The 22,182-nt window shown below is 37.7% G+C and overlaps 1 protein-coding gene across 1 annotated transcript in view; it reads left to right on the forward strand.

Annotated features, from left to right (window-relative positions):
• Nucleotides 1–22,182, forward strand: part of NELL2 (neural EGFL like 2) — a 135,143-nt gene that overhangs the window by 73,454 nt on the left and 39,507 nt on the right. Inside the window, exon 14 of the mRNA XM_063396595.1 lies at nucleotides 21,535–21,657. Within this exon, the coding sequence (XP_063252665.1) occupies nucleotides 21,535–21,657 (123 nt within the window). The remainder of the gene's footprint in view (nucleotides 1–21,534; nucleotides 21,658–22,182) is intronic.

The raw sequence follows: 22,182 nt of genomic DNA on the forward strand, positions 1-22,182 counted from the left end.
CGTCTGTAAAAGGTGTTGGAAATCCATTTTAGATCTCACACTCCAAACTGAATGCGGTTCCACATTTGTAAATCATTGTCCTGTGAAATCAGCCTGATGGGTGACAAAATGAATTATTTCTTTTCCACCTTTGTCTCGATCAAACTGGGAAAAGTCAATGCTAAAAAAAGGGGATTAGATGAAAAAGTTTTGTAAGAGTTCAAACCCTAAGACCTGCTAGGCCATCTGAACTGTAAGTCATGCTGTGTATGCATGTGAAAGACTGTATGAGCAATACCACTTACTATTATTTGGGACCTGGAGTTTTTCTGGAGTTACATTTTGGATACAGGCAGCCATGAGGATACAGTCCCTAATGGGGGATAGAATTTCAATGAATGGCAGTCTAACATCATAAAGTGTATATGTCACAAAATAACTGCATTATTTTTTCTGCTTCCACAACTATTGTGTGAGCACCTCCAGTGGAGGCACTGGATCATTAGTTAGGTTAATATGTATCCAGGACTATGTCAGTGAGGTTGTATAGTATGCACTTCTGTCTCTCAGTACTTGTGTACAGAGTCCAGTGTACTTTGAATTTTGTCAATGTCTGCGATAAATGTAATCATTCAACCCTCTTTTTCCCTCTGCAGAGTTTAAAGTTCTTAAAAACTCTCTATTTATCTTATTGGCAATTCTGGGTTTAACTTGCCAGTTGAAATATCAAGAAAACAGGAGAAGTTTTTTAATCCAGTTCAGGAGTAACAAGAATAGGGCACACAAACAACAATTGACCCTTTGTGGTACTAAGGGTTAAATTTTTAAAATATATTTCAGGTCATAGTTTCTTGTAATGCTGTGTAATTGAATCTGGTTATGGAATTGTAGTTCTGCATAAAATAGCTGACACTGTAAACTGGAGAGGAAGCTCTGGTAGCACATCCTTTGGAATATTACTCAGCAGGAAAAAAATGTTCTGTAGCTTGGCACAAATATGTCATTGTTTGCACAGGATAGCTGAAGCCCAGGAAGATGTTGAAAAATTATATGTGAACCTTGATTAGGCAGGTTATGATGTAAGTGATGTCCACAGCTTTCTGGCAGACTAACATACCTTATTGTTCCATCCTATAAACATACATATAATTTAGCAGTCATTGATCAAAATAGAAAAGAGCCGTAAAATCAGTGACATTGAAGAGTTTTTCTCCTGTAGGAGACATTTGAAAAGAAATCTGTGCAATCTATCTCTGTCAGAGTCGTGCACACAAAAGACTGATTTAGATAGCCGATAGCTGCTTCCAAAACATCTCCAGTTTCTTCTGCCCTGGCATGTTTATTGCAAGTTTTACAATAGATCTGAATTACATTTTTATTTTTGCAACAAAGGATGTAACGAAGACATCAGTTTCAGATATTGTTATTTGTATTCATATTGGAACCAAGATTCTTAGGGTTAGTCACAACCATATTTACACAGAAATCTGTTGTTCATGACTGATTTTTATGTTCAGAAATCAATCATAGTGATGAGAAGGAGAGATGACTTCCATATGCCAAATGGGTGCACAAACTGCAAATTACAGGCATGAAAACTTGCTCTGGGCTACTATGCTTTGGTATCCTACAATGATATCCTCTCATTCCCCTTCCACTTTCCTTTCCAGAACCTGGAAGGTAATTATGTTGTGCCAGGGGAAGGAAGGTAGATAATGGCATGAGTCTCTGCTGGGGTAGTTTTATATGTGCACTAGTATGCTGCTGCACCATCACTGTTAGCTGGGATCAAACTGGAACACTTTAATTATTTTCTTTGTACTTAATTATTCACATCTTTACTTTGCAGGGGATTACTTTACTTTTACATAAAATAACTGTGAATTCTTATCTGATTGATTGTTAAAAGCACACCAGGCATGTTGGAAATTGTGGCCTACTTCTTCCAAGCATGCTCTGGCTTCATTAGCAATGATGTCCATCTGAGCTGTGTGGGACCACTCCCACGTGTGGAGCTGGATGCTCACGTGTTTTAAGTATCTGCAGACCATATAATGGTTTTTCATAATCATTTTTGTCAATCTATTTCAGATTATTTTGTTTTTCCTTTCCATTTTCACTTAAGCCAAATCAGCAAGTCATGCAGATTTTTTCCACTGCTTTTAGAAAACATTAACTTAGAAGCCAAAGGATTTGGCAAACCCAGTGGGGTTTTTAAGTCTGTGAGGCCATTATTGTGCATTATAGCAGACCATCATGTCTGTGCTCCTGAATTTGTTTTCAGACTTCTAAAGAAAATGGTGAAGGATTTTTATATAACATCTGATCACTAGGTTGGGTACATTTGATGTTTTTCAGAGTCAGAATAGAAGGGAAGAAGTAGTTCTTCAGAATCATAGAATCATAGAATGCTTGGGTTGGAAGGGACTTTAAAGATCATTTAGACAGTTTCCACTAGATTGGGTTGCTCAAAGCCCATAACTTTGGTCTTTGGACTTTTTGACTTGGTCATGTGGAATAACTTACTCAAAGCAGTGAGGAATATGTTGAATTCACCAGGCAATAGCTAGCTGTATCCAGCTGGACCTCCCTCCTTCTCTGCCCCAGCCTATGTGTCTTTTCTGAGTCTCAGAGATTTTCCTAACAACATTTTTCTGAAAATGGTGTCAATGCTTTCAGCATAATTTCTTTTCTGAGATAGCCTCTCACAGTAAACTGAAATCTATTAATAGTTTTCACATAAATTACCAAGAAACATGGTTGTAGTAAGTTGAGTGACACCTGAAATGTTAATTCTTGGGAATACTGGCAACTCTGCATATTTTGCAAATCAAATTAAATCACAAATCTGTTGCAAATTAGAAGGAATTCCAAGAACAACATTAAAATAATTAAGAGTCTGGGGAGATTGATTTGACATACGGAAAAGATTTAGGGAGAAAATGACACATTTAGCTGCATAACGATGATGAATGTGCATAAAGTAGGGATTATGATAACAGTAATACTAATTAATAATTACTTGGGACGTTTAAATAGCAGGAAGAAAATGTAGGGGGAAGTACCAGCCTGCAGATATATGGCCAGTATGTTTTGACATTAGTTTTTTAAGTCTGACCCATATTCTTTTCTCTGTAATGATCCTATGGAATGACTGGGAAAGTTCACCTCGACATCATGCATAGAGAAATGATTGCCACACTTAGCCCATTCAGCTATCACATGTCTGACATTCTTTTGTCCACCTTTCTGCCATTTTTCCCATGCAGCCATTAATGTTTTCCAACTGCCTACTTCATTGGGATTTATATTACATTTGCTTTTCCCATAGGAATCAAAACTGTGTCTTTCCTAAGCTCTCTTGTTTGGTTCTATTCTTCTAGCTATTTGTGACCTCTAAACAACCTACACATCTGCTTGGATTTCAGCTAATGCCTCTTGTGATGTCCCTGCTTAAGAAAGACACCTTTTGCTTTGGTATTTTGCTCCCTTTTTTTTTTTTTTTCATATAGTGTGTAACCAAAGTTTGGATCTTGTGTCTTTTTCCTTCATTAATACTTTGTTTTCAATATAACTCTTCTGAGGGTGCTTATGAGAAAACAGGGGGTGCTGTCTTTGCAGTGCAAATGCAGCCCACCCTTATACCCCAAGAGCAGAGGCCTCCACTTTGGTACCAGCAGTCTGGTATCTGGAAGGATTTAAAAATGCCTATTTAAAAGACCTGCAATTTCATTGGATTTGCAGCTCATACCCTTTGTAATTCAGATGCTCAGATTATTAGGACTTTAGCTTTTTGCCCAGTTGTTATCCTCTGTTTCTTGCAAGCTACATTTATTTTTGAGAGGAAATACAGTCCCTGTCACATGGGGTTTTTTATTAACATAGTACTCTGACACACTGTGGAAAAATGATTCCTCTTGGCATCTAGAAACTCAGGTTCATAAAAGTGCATCTGCCTCTGGGCTTCTGTTCAGATTTCATTGCTTTATTTTTGACTTATAAATCCATCAATTGTTTAGGACATAAACAGTCTGAGAAATCTTGTACTTTTTTCTATACTCTGCAGTAGAAGTGATGTTTAATGGCAGGGATATTTGAGAAATTTTTTTGTTGAATTTCTTGTGAGAATGCTGAAGGTAAAAACCATCTTTATACCCTTCAGCATGGACCAATTCACATGTTCAGGAAAAGTTCATTCTGGGTTCTGATGTTGGGTGGAAAATAAGTATAAATACCCTATGAATACATACCTTTATGTATTTAAAATGGTAAATAAAATGTCGCTTACACATGAGGCATATGTGCTGTGTTTTAGCACCAACACTAACCTCTTCTAAGAGTAATTTAATTTTCTGAGTTTCCATGGACAAAATCTACTGTAAGACTGATGTAATCCAGAGTTGAATGAAGTCATGCGTCTTGTGTTTAAAGCTGCATGCTTGTCCTCGGTTAATTAAGGTATAAAATCTGCCTGCTTTTTCAGACACACAAGTGTATCCACAAGTCATCTTGAAGATAATAAGAACTGATAGTGCCTAGTACGTTGGTAAATGAGACCACATTTTAATAAGTGACTAAATATGGCCTCAAGATGCAACTTTATTCAGCACTGCTGTATGTCCTTTACCCTTCACTGCTGCAAAGAAGTTAAAGAAATAGAATGTTAGCTCAGAGGAGTCATAGGCTTATAGTGTCCCCACTTGAAGAGTTGGAAGTACTGTAATGAAAATCCTGTAATGTGAGACATGATAACAATAAAAAAGCTAATTTCTTCCTCTTTATTTCCCTTGACTTATTTTTAGATGAATTCAGCAACATTCAAGTTTTCATCAAGTTCTGCAGCTTATAGAGGAGCTGAGTTCATTGTCGGTGCTTAAATAAAAGCAGAATAATTGCTCAGTATGGTGCAAGGGACAAAGCAATAAACAAGCATACTGACAGGGGCTGGTTGGAACATCACTGTAGTGACATACCACGGCTTGAGTAAGGAAATGTTTTAGTCTGCAAACCGCTGGAGAATCTAATGATGTGAGCACGAGCAAATGAACCATCTGTCTCTCCATCTCTGATTTGGGTTACACCCCCACCCTGTTATGTTAGAGGTGATGTGTACATGCACTAGCACACAGAGCAATGCAAACTGCTCAGGGGCGATGGTGTCCGGCTATACTGCCAGGGTTGCTATTAGAAATAAGCACTGTGGAAGTCAGCTTGTGTGCATGGAGCATTCTTAACTCAAAGCCCATTTGTTTCTGGTTTCTATTACTTGGCCCAGTTTCCATTCTGCTTTATAGTATGTCAGGCCACACGAAGCTCTCAATCTATCTTCTTTGAGGATAAATTCTCTCCGATATCCACGTTCTAGCGGTACGATAATTCACAAAGCTAATAAAGGAATGATCGCTCAGACTGAGCTTGTTGCTATGCAACCACATTACTAAGATAACAACACAAGTAATTTTAATATATCTGCTGTATCTTATACAATTGAACTCAATTGTGCTTTATTTGGATTGAATCAGGTTATCCTTGGCAACTTAGTTTGGAGTCTGTTTCAACTTGGAATGAGAACTTTTTTGTTTTCCTAGAGGATACTTTTAGGTCCCATTTTCTCCTTGGTTACTGACCCAGTTCATGACAACTGTTCATCTGGCTATGCAATTATAGCAAGATGGATTTCTCAGCTGATCAAAATCCAACATATTTTTAAAGGGTCCTTGGTAGAACATGATTTGAGTTGTTAAACAGAAAATGTATTCCCTTGACAAAGATGCGAATGTATGATTTTCAGTACAAAATGCTTAATTCTTTTGCAGAAATAATTCTTTTACCAAATACATATATATTTTATATATGTGTGTTTGCATGTATGTGCTTATCTATCAATGCATTATATAGCATGGATTCCCTATTGGCCTTGGGAGCAAAGGTTGTTAAAAGGCATTATATCAAAAGCAGTCTATTTTGCATTTCTACAATTTCTGTATTCTGTTTAAAATTTATCTTTCTGCAGAAGCAGACATCAGAATTATTTTCTTCTAGAAGGAATACATTTTGCATTTGTTGTGTAATGAGGAATTTTTCAATATATTAAAGGAGTTCCAGATATCAGCTTGACAACATACTCAGTTTACAACTAACTCAGAAAGGAGCAAAACCTTTTTTTAATGTAAAAAATTTGAAATTACAGTATTTCCAAGCATTAACATTGCTTGATATTTATATCACAGCATTATGACAGACATCCAGTGTGCCTCCTGTTTCTCAGTGTTCTGAAGCCCTCTTCAGCTTTTCAATCACCCAGCATCCCTCGCCAGCCTCTACAATGCAGTTATGTGCTGTGTCAGTACAATATGATTGGAAAGTAGAAGTGTAGGAGTATAGCAAAATTACACAGTATATTGTAAAAATAGAAAATCTGACAAATCATACAGCACTAAATGAATTATTAATTCTTAGGGTAATTACATTGGCTCTTTATGTTAGAATTTTATTGATGTTGATGCAGGAGGTAGCATTTAGTTCACAATTAAGACACTTCAATGTACTTATCTTCATCTAAGCTCACATTCTGATCAACAGAGGTCAAGAATTCAGCTGGACCCATCTCAGTTGTCTATTTACAGGTTCGAGGCAGTCATCATGCTAGGATTAGCAGATCCAACCCAAGACCTTGATTCATTGCACCATGACATCCCTTCACAGCTGGACCTCCCCTGGCCTGTCCTTCTGTGGATGATCACAGGCTGTGACAGATAGACTGCAAAGATCAGGAAACACAGTAGGCAGCCTGGAGGACAGTTTGTTTGAAGTCATGAGGCTCTTTCTGGCTCAGGAGATGGGAATGTGCTGCTGTCTCACTGAGTGAGACAGAAGTGAGGGGAGTTGGATGGCTCACATCTATCGTGTCAGAGCCAGCTGGTGATTGCCTCATGCTGGGAGGAGAGTGTTGCCTGTTCTCAGAGGGACTCCAGCCAAGGTCAGTGCGAGACTGGAGCTACTGCATGAACCAAGACCATTTTTAAAACAGGAAAGTGGAGTTATTTAAGGTTAAGTAATCATGCTGTATCAGTGGTTTTCTACACATTCACAGTTAAATAAGTTATCTGTAGCCATGATACCATTTAGCTGGGGTTTAAGAGTAGTGGATACTTCTAGCAGTATATGGATATCATGTCTGGCTTTTGGCATTCTATTGTTGAAAAACATTTCTAATCTAAGACAACACAGTTTTTAGAAAAGACAGAGGGTAAGAAAGCTAACTTCAAAGACTGGTAAGGGAAGACATAATATTTTTAATTTGTCCAGGGCTTCAGAGGCCCTTTCACTTTAATATTATAGTTGCAAGTTTTTTTTCTTTGAATGAATAGGGAAGATTCCTGTTTAGATAGATAGGAATTTCTGAATTATTTCTGTTCAGACAATCTGTGGGCATGGAAACCTTTAATTCTTAATAGTTTGATCCCTACTGCATGCAACATGGCATATCTTATAATCACTGACTCCTGAAACAACTTAGAAGTGTCCTTTGTTTTTCATTAAATGTTTGAGAGATTAATCTGCTTTATGATCATGGAAGACTATGTCCTTAAATCCTGTTTGATACTGTCAATTATTGCAATTTAGTATGTCATATTCTTTGAGACTTTGTCTCTGCAATAGTTCTCTTACCAATATTGCTACCTGTCGGAGTCCATGTTTCCATGGATCCTCCACAGAGAGTGAAAAGTACAGAGATAGAATTAAAGCCTTTAGAAAAATTAGAATATATAAAAGCTTTAGATACATAAAGTAGAAATCTAACCCTAAGCTTTAAGCTTTACATGCCCTAAGTCCTAGTTCAGTGTAGAAGGGCACAGCTTCAGGCTTAGTGATAGAGTACAGACATAACAAAAATAGAGTAAGGTACTGTTTATAATTTTTAGTAAGAGTTTTATGTACAACAAGGTAGAACCTTATGCTAGTAAGATAGAGTTTTACATTAATAGATATGCTATGTGCGTAGGTTTTGACGCTGATCTTCGTAGTTTTACAAACTTTAGAATTGTACCTAGATTGGTTAGTGTGTAGATAAAGAATATGAATATGCATTTTGCAATTTGGGATAAAAAGCCTCTGTGTCAGTCAGTCAGGAGGAAGGATTGGACGGATCGGAGGAATTGGTCGAGTGATCAATCTGATCAATCGATCCAACCTCCACCTCCTGCAGCCTGAGGAAGGAGCCTTGCCAGGGAGCCAGATGGGATTCTAAAGGTATCATCTAAAGGTAGCCTGGCATCTGGGCCCTGGGGTCCCGTCCCTTCCTCCTGCGAGGGTTTGGAACCCCAGGGATCCTTCCTTGCCCCTGCGATCCTGTCCCTTCCCTTTTCCCCTGCGGAGTTTGCCCCGGGACTCTGTTCGGGGCTGCTGGGGAGTCTGTGAGGGTTCCTGTCTCTGCAACCGGGAACTGCAAGGGTTTGGGACCCCGGGACCCCTCCTTGTCCCTGCTGCCCTGCTTTCGGGAACTCTGCCAAGTTGGGGACCCCTCCATTGCCACTGTGATCCCTGCGGCCGGGACCCCTGTCTGGGATCTGTGATCTTGTGTTCCCTTTCTGTTATTGTGACCCCACGGTTGAAAAATCCTGCTTGGGGTCAGATAGGAGGCTGATTTACCTAGAGGCTGTAATGTCAGATATGTGCTTTGCTTATAGTCTTACTAGTTTTGCTTGTTAGGAATTCTATGCTTTGTTTGCTGTTTCATTGGAGTTGTGTGTGTTAAGATTTCTATGCTTTGGTTATTGTCTTGTTTAGACTTTGTTTGCCTACGTTTATAATTGATTGTATTGTAAAGCTGCTCTTAGAACTCTTATGCCTTCAGATATGTGCTTTTGTATAAATAAATTACTCTATTTAGATACTAAAATGCTGTAAGACCTTTAGAGACTTTTATACCCGTACCCGACCTAGGCAGCTACCTTTTGTCAATCTTTTGGACTGATGATTATTGACTTACAAAACCTTGTGCTTCACCATACCCAAGTGCTTTCTTGTGGTACAGGCCCCTCGACCACAGCAGGAGTTGCATCCTTTGCACGCAGAGTTATGTTGAAGTCTACCTTGAAATGCACAAAATAAACATACTGGATTTATCCACTTCAGTGACTCACCCAGTGTCTGTGTTCCTATGTGTTGTCCCAAAGAAGGGCTTATATTTTCAGTTTTGCATGTAACTTCTGATTCACACTGAAAAGTGCTGATGATTCTGCAGCCAGGCTGGGGCTGGTCATGCATGAATGTATAGCATGTAAGTTAAATTCTCACTTCTGCTGCCCTTCTAATTTTGTATAAAACTAGTTCCAGTTCCTCAATTTGCTCTGTCAGTATTTGCCATTCCATGTAAATGAATAAAGGCAAGAGAGTCTTTGGCAAGACCTCTCTGCAGCAGTCAAAAAGAATGGATCAACAAGAAGGAGCAAATACTACCTACTGAGATAATATATTTGCCATCCTTAGGGTTGTGCTAATGCTAATGCCCCAAGGAAGACTGGTGAAATCATCATCAGTAACTTGAAAAGTCACATTGATACAACAGGAAGCATTGCTCCCTGTGTTGTGCTGCTGTACAATATAATCATAAGGGGTTTGGGTGAAATTTGTTAGTGAAGTTGCATTTTGTGAAGTAAAGTTTCTGAAAGTACTGTGTCTATAAAATATACTTGATACTTTTTCTGAGGGCATTATCAATACACAGAACTCACAGAACTGTTCTTTTTTTTTTTTTTAAGAAAACACTAGTGGGTATGTGGCATCTTCAAGACTGAGAATCGAAATTATTTCAAGAACAGTAATCAATTTACTTTCTTGAAACCTTACTTTCTTGAAACCATGCCCTTTACTGTTCATGTGGTCAGTTGTGCAAAAATTGACATACCCCCCACCTCATCAAATAACAAAAAAACTTAGACTATATCGATGTTTCTGTCAAGGACCAAGAGCTCTGTCAACAAGCTTAGCAATAAAGTAGGAAGCTGCTCGACCTAAATGGTTCATGGGAGGTTTTGTGGGAGTATTTTTTTCATTCTGACAAACTTCCAAATCTTCTCAAAAAGACAGTATCTGCTTCTTTCTGTCATATGCTGCAGTCTTTCCACATCCACTAAAATATATGGAGAAATGGTGCAAGGAATTGTATCTGCTTCATATTTTTAAAGTAAAAGGTATTTCGGGGAAAACACGTGCAGTGAGCTAGCTTGCTTAGCTTGTAACTCACAGTGCTCAAAATCAAAAGTCACTGTTGTCTTCTGTATGTGTTCTTTAAAATTGCCACAAGAAAGCAATTAGAATTAAGTATCTAAATGTTTTATCCTTTTTATAAAATTAATGTTTTGCTTTAAGAATGAGCATTTTTTAAAAATATTAGTGTCCTTACTTGTTTAGATTTTATTCCTTCATTATATTCATCTGTTGAGTGTATCTCTCTTCCAATACTAAAGGTAACATTTAATTTGAATGGGGCACAGAATTTAATCATGAATAGTTATTTTCTAATGCAAAATAATATTAGACTGGTAGACTGCTTAATCATGCAATAAAAGATGAATTTATACTAACCCAAATATCTGTCTTGGCAGATATTGAAACTAATTTGTAAATACTTTGTAAGTTAATGTCCAAGTCACATGGAAATGGAGATTTGGACTGGACTGACAAAGATAAGCAGCTCTGAGTCACACAGACCAATCACCAGGAAAAATATACTGTCAGCAACAGTAATTACAGCAGGTAATTGTGTCATTTACCCTGTTACAGACGAGAAAATGTGATGAGTTTGGAAAACAGCAGCTGTCACGCAGTGTTAACTTTGATGTTGATGATTTGGAAACCTTAGTAGAGTCTTTTAATGACAGTGCATTCAAAGAAACAAAACTAAAAGTTTCACGCTGCTCAAAGCGGGGATAAATGGCCAGTCTTACTCAAGACAAGATGGATTTCTAGAAAGGTGAGGATTCATCAAGAGTATCTGTTCTAATTTGTTCAAGTGTTTTTAAAATTTTGGAGTGTGCAAATACTTGAGAAGAAAAGTTTATGTTGTTCCTAACCTTTCAGAAGGTGAAATTGGATGAATTTAAATTCTGTCCGCATCATTTTACTGCCTGAGAAGTAAATAAAATTTGTTGTTGGCAGTAGTCTGGACAGATACTACAGTCTGCTTTGAATACCTAGGGTTTGCCTTAATACACCATCCGTAGAATGGGCTTCATCTTAGTTTGAAGTACTCCAGAGTTGTTTACAGCATCTCTGCTTAAATCCCAACTTTCCAAAGCATAGGTTTGTGAAGGAAGTAGGGTTGCAGAGGTGAAGTCATTCTAGGATGATAGCAGTAAAATGGAATATCTGGTCAAAGTTTACTGTCTTCTTAACTTCATTGATTCAAAATTCATATTTTGACTTTTTTAGACCTGAACAATACTGCAGACTTCATAACTGTGGTTCTGCTTGTTATAACAATTCAGGGTGTTCTTAAACAAGACAGCAAATTTGATGGCAGAATTTTTCAGGTATGTGAAGTTTGCTAAGATGTGCTTATGCAGATATTTGTTTATCAATATAAAATACACATAAGTATCTTAAAGGTATTCCAACCTTAATGGTTTTATGAAGCATGTAAGTACTGAAATAATTATTTGGAAGCTTGATAGACACTAGCTATTGAACTGTGGCAGCAAAAACATGGTGTGGTCTGGAAAATCTACCCATGAAACAAGTTAGCCAGTGTCAAGTTTCATGCCATTACAGCGGTGGGGGAAGGAAGGTGAGGGTGCATTAATTGCATCTTCTTTGCTGTGCTATGCAGCTTTCTGTTAGAATCAGCTCAGACAGCTCTGCAGGTTATCTTCTGGCATCAAGGGCTCTGTCTGAACTGCAGTAGCCAGGAGCACTTCATGGCTTTCAAGGCCAGGTGTGTGTTAGCTCCTCCCTGGTACTGCCCAGTGGTGAGGACTGGCTGTGCCACCTTCCCCGGGTGCTTCTGTGTCCAGGGAGGGCAGCTGGCATGCAGTGTTCACAAAGGATGTGTTTGCTGTGCTGTTCTGGTGCACCTTTGTAAACTATCGGGGGGGATGTATGCTAGGGAAAACTGGGTCTGTCACTGGAGATGGCATCAAGGCTGACCAAAGGGAAAAGCAGCAATATTGCTCTACCTTACCATCACTGAAGTATAACTGTCCCCGTTTTTAAGTGGAAAACTCTTCAAAATCAGATGAGCAATGCTTAAAGAAGGTCTCCTCTCCCTAGAGAGCTCAAGCATCTTGTCTTATCAAAAATAGTGCTGTCCTTGATACACAGTGAGTGATCTGAGTGTCTGAGTCACAGCACTGCCAGGGAAATGAGGGGAACTACTTCATGCGTTAAGAATCTCTCTGCTGCAGAAGAAAGAAAAGAAGCCATTTGTTTCCTAACATTTTTGGTTAGGTAAGTTGCTCCAGATTCTTGCAGACAAGAGCAATATCAAAGCAACAGCAGGGTTTCATCCACCACAGTGGATGCCTCTCATTTTCTTTGCCAGACAAGTGCTGACTTAGGTAATGGTGCTGTAATGTTGTAACTGATTTTCCAGGAGCTGAAATGTGTTGACAAACCCTGGTCACAATGTTATTCCAAAAAAATAGAGGCAGCACCAGCTGTTTCTAGAGAGTTTTGAGAACATTACTGTTCTCTGGCAGTTTTGATTGCTGAGACATCTTCTATCACTTTGTGCATATCCACCTTCTGTTTGAAAGTGTTCAGAGGTGTTTTTATGGAGCCTTCTGGTCGTGTGGGTAATCTCTAAATTGTTACTAATGAAATATGAGAACAGGCAGCAAGTCACCGGCCTCAACAGCAGTCAGGTTACTTTACAGTTTTTATTTGTGTAATAGAAATATGTGTGGGATGGAGGCCAAATATCCAGCGGGTATCTATTGCTAGTGGCAGACTTGTTATAACCTGGAGCCTTTTTGTAAGGAAGCAGTAAATAAAAGGGCTGGAATTAAAAGAACTAAGACAAACATTTTTCAGTTGGCTGAGGAAATTGTATTTGCAGCACTAGTCTGGCTATTCTACTAGCAATAACGTAGGGAGCACCACTAGAGGTGCAGAATTGGCTATTATCACCTTTGACCACATGATAGAAGATTTTGAAAGCATCAGTTTATCGTAAGTACCTGGGAGGTTTTGTATACAATAAAAGTTGGAATTAAGTAAGATTTACCTAGGAATAAATAGTGCATCTGGCTAGATTTAAAAAAAAAAAGGAAAAAAAAAAAAAAAAAGAATCTGTGGAGAAAGTCTAGGAAGTGTACACAATGAAACACCTTTTAAAAGATAGAAACCTCATTTCAAAATGTCCCTGGTAAAAGATATTAAGAGATCAGTTTGAATTAAGGCAAAAAAAAAAGGGGTGACAAGGTCCTTGTTAAGGTCTAGACTGAAATCTCTTATGGTGGGATTTTCAAAATCATTTTGCATTTATGCTACAGTCCTGCCATTGTAATCAGTGTGAGTTGCAGACCTTCCTTTAGGGGAAACAGTTGGGTCTCTGCTAAATGCTTTAGAAAATCCTTCCCTTAAACTTTTCTATTCATGAGGGAATATTGAAAATGGCAGACATGAAAGAAAGTGGAGATAAATTAAAGCTTTTTTAACTTTAGCTGTCAAGCAAAATATTCTTCAATATATTTATGCTGCCTAACTGGTTGAAAAGTATAAAAATTCACAGGATGTTACATGGAGTAACACTGATTAGTATTGCAATAGAAGCCATCCATGAGAGGAGTGTATTTTGCAAAAATATGTATTATTCCATGAAATCAGAAATTTAAAAACACATTTTGAGGAAGATGAATCTTAGGTGGGTTTAACAAAGTCTAAGTGATTTGATGAAGAGCTGTAGAGGAAGATGGAGGGAATAAGAGTAGGCCTACCACAAAATATGTGTTTTATCCATCAGCTTGTCTATTTTGTCTGAAATTACTTAGTATATCTTTGTCTTCCCAGTGTTCCAAGAGATCTTGTCACAGACTTCATGGTATGCAGATCCCACACAACATGTGGACTGGTCAGCTTTCAAGTTATGTTTTAGTCCTTTTAGGTTGAGTCCTAGATGGGAGTATAGCCTGTTTACAGTCATAAAATCCATTATTACAGCAGAACTTGAAATTACTAATGGAGAATTCAAAAGCTCATAAGACTAGGAGCCATGTATTGTCATAAGGAGTCATAAGTCTAGGAGGAAAATCCAGAACAGGAATAACCAAAAAGTAAAGAAAAGAGATTTTCACAAAGAAAAAGTCAAAGGATGGGAAAAAAAGTATATGCCTTTTGTAGGCTTTGGTGTGCAAAATAGTTTTCTTTAGATGAAAGTCTGTTGTGAAATAAAACATGAAATTGAAAATCTTAGGGTAAGTGTTTTTTAAAAACTAGTGTTAACTAGAATTAGAATGTCCCAAATTTTTGGAAATTGTATTTGCAGTAATATACATTGCCCATTATATTTTCCTAATAGTATAGCAGTTCTGGAGCTTTTTGTATTTTTTCATAGGATGTGAAAAGGAACACTGGATTTCAGATGTATCCCCAAATGGATTTTCTTCCTAAGGTTTCCTGACAGTTGCCTTATTTTTCCTTTTTTACTATATTAATACCAAATATAGAATAAGTAAATAAGCTAATAGCTGGAAGAGAGAAAAGAGATCTGGATGAGTTAATGACAGCTGTTCTCCCTCAAGAACAACAATGGACTAAGCAATTGCTGACAGAAACAGCATCTCAGAGTACAGGATGATCTCTAAAACACACCCTGAGAAGAGAATGTACACATGCCAGAGCTATTTTTATTTTCTACATAATTAAAAGAAAAAAGTAGGAAAGTTCTGAATGTAGATGTGCAGGGTTTGGCTGGGGCTGAGTTGTCTTCACAGTAGCTGGTATGGGGCTATGTTTTAGATTTGTCCACAAAACCACAGGGGTGATAACACAGAGATGTTTTTGTTATTGCTGAGCAGGGCTTACACAGAGCCAAGGCCTCTCCTGCTTCTCCTGCTGCCACACTGGGGAGGACACTGGGGGTGCCTGGGGGGCTGGGAGCAGACACAGCCAGGACAGGTGACCCAGCCTGGCCACAGGGAGATTCCAGACCGTGGGACACACGCTCAGTGCATACAGTGCAGGGAAGGAGGAGGAAGGGAGGACGTTTGGAGTGATGGAGTTTGTCTTCCCCAGTAAGCATTACATGTGATGGGGCCCTGATCTCCTTGAGATAGTTGAGCACCTGCCTGCCATTGCAAAGAAGGGAATTAATTCCTTGTTTTGCTTTGCTTATGTGTGCAGCCTTTTCTTTCCCTATTAAACTGTCTTTATCTCAAACTATGAGATTTTTGTCTTTTGCCCTTTTGATTCTCTCCCTGATCCAGCTGGGGGAGGGAGCAAGCAGCTGCTCTACAGAAATTGTCATTTATGGCTGCACTGAAGAAAGAATTAGAAAATGAGGACCAACAACAGCATGGACATATGGGAATAGATGAAGATAAAAATCAGTCAAGTAACAGGGTTAGCAGGGGCAAACTCTTGTAGACCTGGCTTTTGGTGTCCGCAGCTTTGAACTGAAGCTGCTGGTGGTAATTAATGATTCAAACATTAACTAAGGGTAAACTGTGTGATAGTAACTCTATGAGTAATTAAAACACAGGTTCTATTTTATATTTAAATTAAGAAATATCTATAGAAAAATTAATTTGGGAATATCAATAAAAAAATTTAACATAAATATATGGAAAATATAAAATCATAGGCTCTTTTAGGCTGGAAAAGGCCTTTAAGATCATCAAGTGCAACCCAGCACTGCCAGGTTCACTCCTGAACTGTGTCCCTAAATGCCACATATGCATGTCTTTAAATACTTCCAGGGATGGATGCTCAAACACTTCACTGGGCAGGCTGTTCCAGTGCTTGACAGCCCTTACAGAGAAGAATACTTTTCTAGTGTCCAATCTAAACCTCCAAGCACAACCTTAGGCCAATTTCTCTTGTCCTATTGCCTGCTGCTCTGGTGAGACTGAGCCCTGACCTGTGCACAGCCTCCTGTCAGGTAGTTGTAGAGAGGGTCCTCCCAGGCCTCCTTTTCTTCAGGCTGAAAAATCCCAGTTCCCTCAGACACTCCTCATAAGACTTGTTCTCTGGTCTCTTTACCAGTTTCAGTGCCCTTCTTTGGACACATTCCAGCAAATAGCTCAATAAATTTACAGCATTTGCTCTTTAAAAATAGTATACATATACCGCGATTTGAATTAACTCTGCCAATTAGAGTTTAAATGAGTTAATATAAAGTCTTAAAGAGATTAACCATCTGTCATTTCTCAAATGATCTTAATGGAGTAAGTCTTCCATATTACACATATAGTTGCTACTAATTCTTGTCTTGTACATGAACTATAGGTGGGGGGAAAACCCCTTGTAATTAAGATAACCTGTAAGTGGGTATTTAAGTGTGTTGGCTATTGATAAATCAAGTAAATCTTATCTGTTGTCACTGCCACGTCAGATGGCCAGCTGGTCACCATGGTTCTGTAGCTCTATGCTAAATCAATGGGAAGGAGACAGAAGGCCAGAGTAATTTGAATTCTTGAGTGCAGAGAGATCAAAAGGGAAAAATACCTAATATATTCTCTTTATTTAAATTATTTTAATTTAATCTGGATTTAAAAGTTCTTCACTCAGCAATGAATATCTATTGCATCATGTTACAAGATTACAATTGCAGGACTGTGTTCTATTTATAGTTTTGGGAACTTTTATGTATTTCTGCACCTTAAAGATGATCTCAGCTCTTATTTTCTAGTGTTGTTAACGGATAGTTCAGGAAAACTGCCAGCATAATATTTTTCATCCCTAAGTAAGGGATGCAACTCAGTCATCATTCCTATTTGCTATTGGATTGGATTATCATTATTTATTTTTTCTTAGACCTTTGCAGAATTGGAATACACAAGGCAAATACTGGAAGGCTTGCAGTATGCGTGTAGGAAATGCTATACAGACATTTATTTTAATCATAACATACACTGTAGGAAGGGTAGGGGGTGATGTTGCACAGTGCAAATGAGGAGGCAGGTGCCACACCTTATGGACAACCTGTTAATTTTTTACTAGTTTCAGCAAGAATCTCTGCACAAATGACAAATTTGGTAAGACAAGTCCCCAGCTGTCATTGCATTGAGATGCATCAGAGCATCCAGTGGGTTCTGATCAGTTTATGCCACCAGTCTCACTTTGTAGGGTGCAATACTTCACCCTGGATACCCTTCTGAAGTAAAGGTTTTCTCAAGCAAGCAATATGGAATGTTCTGAAATAATATTTCAAAATAAATCAGAATAAAATAATTTTTTCACCTTTACTGTATGTGCCTGTGTATATATAGATATGTGTGTGTGTATATTTGTGTGTGTTTATAATGTATTTGCACAAACAAATATGCAAAAGTAAATCAATTGCATCATCACATGATTTTTGCCTTTTTAAGTTGTCTGTGTCATAAGAACTATTTAGAGAGACATTCATATGCACTTACTGTTACTGTTGTTATTACCATGAGGCAATAACAAATATTGGAGTTGAAATTTTTTATCTATTTAAAAAGATCTCATTCTAGTGATAGTTTAGTCAATAAATAGAGTATTTAAAATTTCATTTGATTCCCAGAACAGAGCTGTTATAAATTTTAACATTGTTGTGCATGAGTCTTGGGCAGTCCAAAATGGATTTCAGATACATTAAATAATAAAGCTTTAGAATTCATCATTGAAACCAGTGCATTTGGGCTTTGTACAAGATGTTTATGCAAGTTCAGGTTGGTAAATCATTAAAATTTCTCTGCAAAAATAATCTTCTATTTCTTTGCCTCTGTAATACTATTGTATCTGGCCTGATCTGTCTTCATTCTGGTGTGCAGTGAAATAAGTATGGAATGTTCATTAAATGTATCACATGATTTCTAAAGATTTTTGACATAAATGGCCTTGAGAAATAAAATTTTAACATTTCTAAATAAGGCAAATAATGTTTCTAAACCAAATCTTTCTAAATGGTTTTTGAACTTAAAAACTGTATTGCAAGTTCTCTTAATGATTCTTCTATAAATTGCTTTTTTGCTTTGTAATGCATGGTCCTATCTGCTTCTGCAGATTCTGATTTGGTATTTAAGATTGCTCAACTCAGGCTCTGCAATTTTCTTCTTTTACTTTTAAGGTGACTTTCCAAGTGTTTCATTAAAAAAAGAAACCAAAGTGATGAGCAGAAATTAATGAAGAGTTATGAACAGAACATCACCCTTTTTATTATTAATAAGTACTTCTGTTTTAATACAGCTGAACAATCTGTCTTGTTATCACTACTGATAAACCTGTTTCTGATGGTCACTTTAAATTGGTGTGGATATTGTGTCAAGTGCTGAAAGAGTAGATGTAGTGGCATAGTTTATTCAGGATATTTTCACGTGTAGTTTAGCTGTGTTAATCAGTCCATAAAAGAGCCACTTCTGAAGTTAAAGCTGTCTGCTCTGTTAGGTGTCACTGTAGAAAGCAATATGAAGAAACTCTGTGTTTAAGTGGTTTTTAAATGTGTTATTGATTAGATGATACAGAGAAACAAATTTAGATAGATTGTAAAACACACTGATCCATTTTTTTTCTGATTTTTTTTGTATTCCAGTCATGTAAAAATCTCCTTGAATTGAATCACAGATTTTTCTCCTAACTCTGAAACACTATCCTCCTAAAAATGACATGTAAACTTCCATCCAGGAATCATCTATCAGTCCATGATTTTTTCATGAGTCAGTAATATGTATTTCAATAAAAATATACCTAAAGTGTGAGCAGAGAACCACCAGATAACCAGAAGTAGTCATGGCTGTTTCAATACAGTTTGTACAGAAGCAACCTCCATGAACTTTCTTACAGGAGGATAAGAAACCCCAAAGCTTTCATAGAGTAGGATACCAGGCATATTACCTTTGCAACCAAATCCTGCTATTTAGCTGATGGAAAGTTAATTTTATTGATATTGTATGCTTTAAGAAAAAAGATCCATCTTGAAAGACTCAGCAGTTTTTCTCTACTCCCAAAACAGTAAATGTTAGGAAGGCACACTCAAATGTGGCAGTCATCTCTTTATAGGAAAGACATACATCTGTGCAAATGATCTTCAGGGCTCTGGTCCTGCAGACCTTAGTGGGCTTTCAGAGCTGCTTCAGCCACACACAAGAGCCCTTCCTTTTGCCGTGGCAGTCTGCAGTCACTTGCTGCCCTCTAATAAACTCTTTTCCCTTGTAAAGAGCTGCTGTACCTTCCAGGGCTGCTTCTGCATTCCTAAGGCATGAGATGGATTACTGTGCTTCCTCTTCGAGCATGATACTTAATTTGTCAAATGCAGTTATTTCGGCTGAGTTTACCAGTGTGATGTATTGTTGTAGGGACCCTTCCTTCAGAGATACCAAGATGATGGCTTTGAAGGATATTTTGGCCTGCTGAATACATTTCACACTGTCCCATAGCTATTTTCTTCTTGTGTATTATTTAAAAATTACAAAATAATTAATAATTAATATTTAAATAAAAACATATTTAAATAATACCATTATCTTAACATAAAATAAGAAAGCCAGGATACTGTTACAATATAGATTATACTTTTTAACCTAATTTGCATGACTGTTACTCTGTTTTTCTGTTATGCAGTGGTTCCACATAAATACTGTTTCAGCTATCATAAGAGATTTCACTATGTTAGGCGGTCAGAGTCAAATGTTGTCAAGTGGGTTTTAGAGGCGCCGGATCATTTGGTGAACAATAACAATTTTAGTTATTCATGCTGAGAGCAAAGTAATTAAATCTCATGCTGGAGGGCAGAGGCCTGCAGCCTGTGCTCTGCTACACCCAGTGAGGGTTGAAGAGAGCATGATTGCTGATACAAAAGACACAAGTCCTTGTTTAGAAGAGGGATATTAGGTTAATGTTATTAAAAACCAAACAAATAAACATTCAACAACAGCAATCCCACAAAAATAAAACTAAATGTGTTAGCATTTAAAATTTATTAGATAGATTGAGGTGAATGTTTCCCCCTTTTAAACAACAGGTCCTTGCCATTACTAGAGGAAAATTTACCTCTGCTGATGGATTGGATATGTGCTGTTCTGCCAGTTTTATACTCCCTACAGTTTATGGCCACTATTGAAATAGCAAGTTGAAAATTTCTATAGTGATTTGCAAATGCTAAGAAATTAATTTTCTTGACAACTCAGTGGGATACCTGCGGTCATTATTTATAAAGAGGAAGATTTAGAGCAGTCTTCCTGCTCAAAATGAGGGAAGAAAGAGCATCTGATTCCAGATTTAAGATTTGTGCTAAATAGCCAGAACTGGTCTAAGCTGCACTAATAAAATCCACTAAAACCTGGGCAGAATGAAGCTATGAAAACTTCATGTGCAGGTTAGTCTATGTGTTCTGATTAAAATTAGATGTCTTCATGTTCCCCAAACAGCTGGTTTTCCTGAAATTTAAACTTTAGGGCTTTCAAATTATATGTGGATAGATGAATACTGTCGATTTAACAAAAATGCAAGAAGTATTGCCAGAAGATGGAAACATTTTATTTTGATGCCTGCAAAGATATTTCATTTTGAAAATAATAGAGCTTTTCATGTATCATTTTGAAATGACACTTTGGGGCACCTTATTTTGAGATTCCATTTACTGTTTCTTAAAAAATCACAAACTAAAATGTTAAAATGTTCTGTAACCTAAATACGTCAGCAGTGCCTTTTTTTTTTTTTTTTTCAGATTAAGTAGTGTGCTGCAAGTCAACACAAAATCACATTCTCCAGACTGTTAATTTATTCCCAAAAGGGCTATTTGCTAGTATGTCCTAGTCACCAGACTGAGGAGTCTCATCCATCACACTCTGGTGCTAGGACATGCCATGCTAGAAGTCCCTTGAAAAGCAGGCAGACCTCTGTTTTCAGGTTATTTATTTCATCTAAATAAAGCTCTTTGTATGGGCTGAAGGGAAGGAAAACACGGGCTGTGCTTTGAAGACCTGCCTTCTGCTAACCATGCCTTTTGCAGTTCGGAGCGTGCGTCTCGCACCATTAGTCAGCTTTCTGAAGGAACCCCTAAGAATCCCGCATAAGATGAACCTGCATGAATAAATTATAGAGCAGAAATAGCATATGGATTTTCAGTATGCTAGCCAGCTCTTCGGCAAATGTTCATGAGAATACTGTAGCCCACATAGAAAGTGTAATGGTGGTGGCTCCCTGTTAATGAAAGTGGAATTATGCTGCAATGCAGTTATCACACACTAGAATTTGATAAAAATAGATACCCCAGGCTATCTCATGGTTACATATTCACACAGCTAGCCCTATTGCCAGTAAATACTATGATGTTTCTCTCTTTTTAATCTGGAAACCTACACAAAGCTCCTACTTTGTTGTGGTTCTAAAAATTCAGGACCTTCCCATTCTTGCTTCCCTTTTCAGAGCATGACGAGTGTGTAACGAACCAGCACAACTGTGATGAAAATGCGCTCTGTTTCAACACCGTGGGCGGGCACAACTGCGTCTGCAAGCCGGGTTACACGGGAAATGGTACCATCTGCAAAGGTAAGCTGCTGGAAACCTGAGGGAGGTGCTCTGTCATGCTCATGCAGCTCTGGTCGTTTGCCTTGAACAAGACTGAGGAAATGCTAGGCTAGGGTCCTTCACCTGTATGATCTTCACAGGAATATATACACTGACATTGCATTTGGCAGGCTGCAGTAATTTGAAGATAATGCATATGTAGATAGTAGGCTCTAAAATTTAAAATAGTTATGTTTCATTTTTTTGTATCAGTTTCTATATACAGTTCTATATACAGTTTCTATATATTTCTTGTATGTACACCATACAAGGAAGCCTACAGTTACCAAGAAAGTTATGTCTGTGAAAACATTGTCAGATTTACATTGTTACATTGTGGTCAATGACTTGCTATTTACGTGGATAAACTAAAAATTATTTGGTACATCTTGTTACCGTGAGAAAAATAGTAGATATGGGCACACAAAACCTTCTGTAAAAGTGAGGTGGTGTTTTCTAGCATTCTGATTCACTGCTAAATATTAGAACTTAAATTTCTAGTCTTAA

Source organism: Prinia subflava, chromosome 4 (genome assembly GCF_021018805.1).
Source record: "Prinia subflava isolate CZ2003 ecotype Zambia chromosome 4, Cam_Psub_1.2, whole genome shotgun sequence".
In the NCBI taxonomy this organism is placed as follows: Eukaryota; Metazoa; Chordata; class Aves; order Passeriformes; family Cisticolidae; genus Prinia; species Prinia subflava.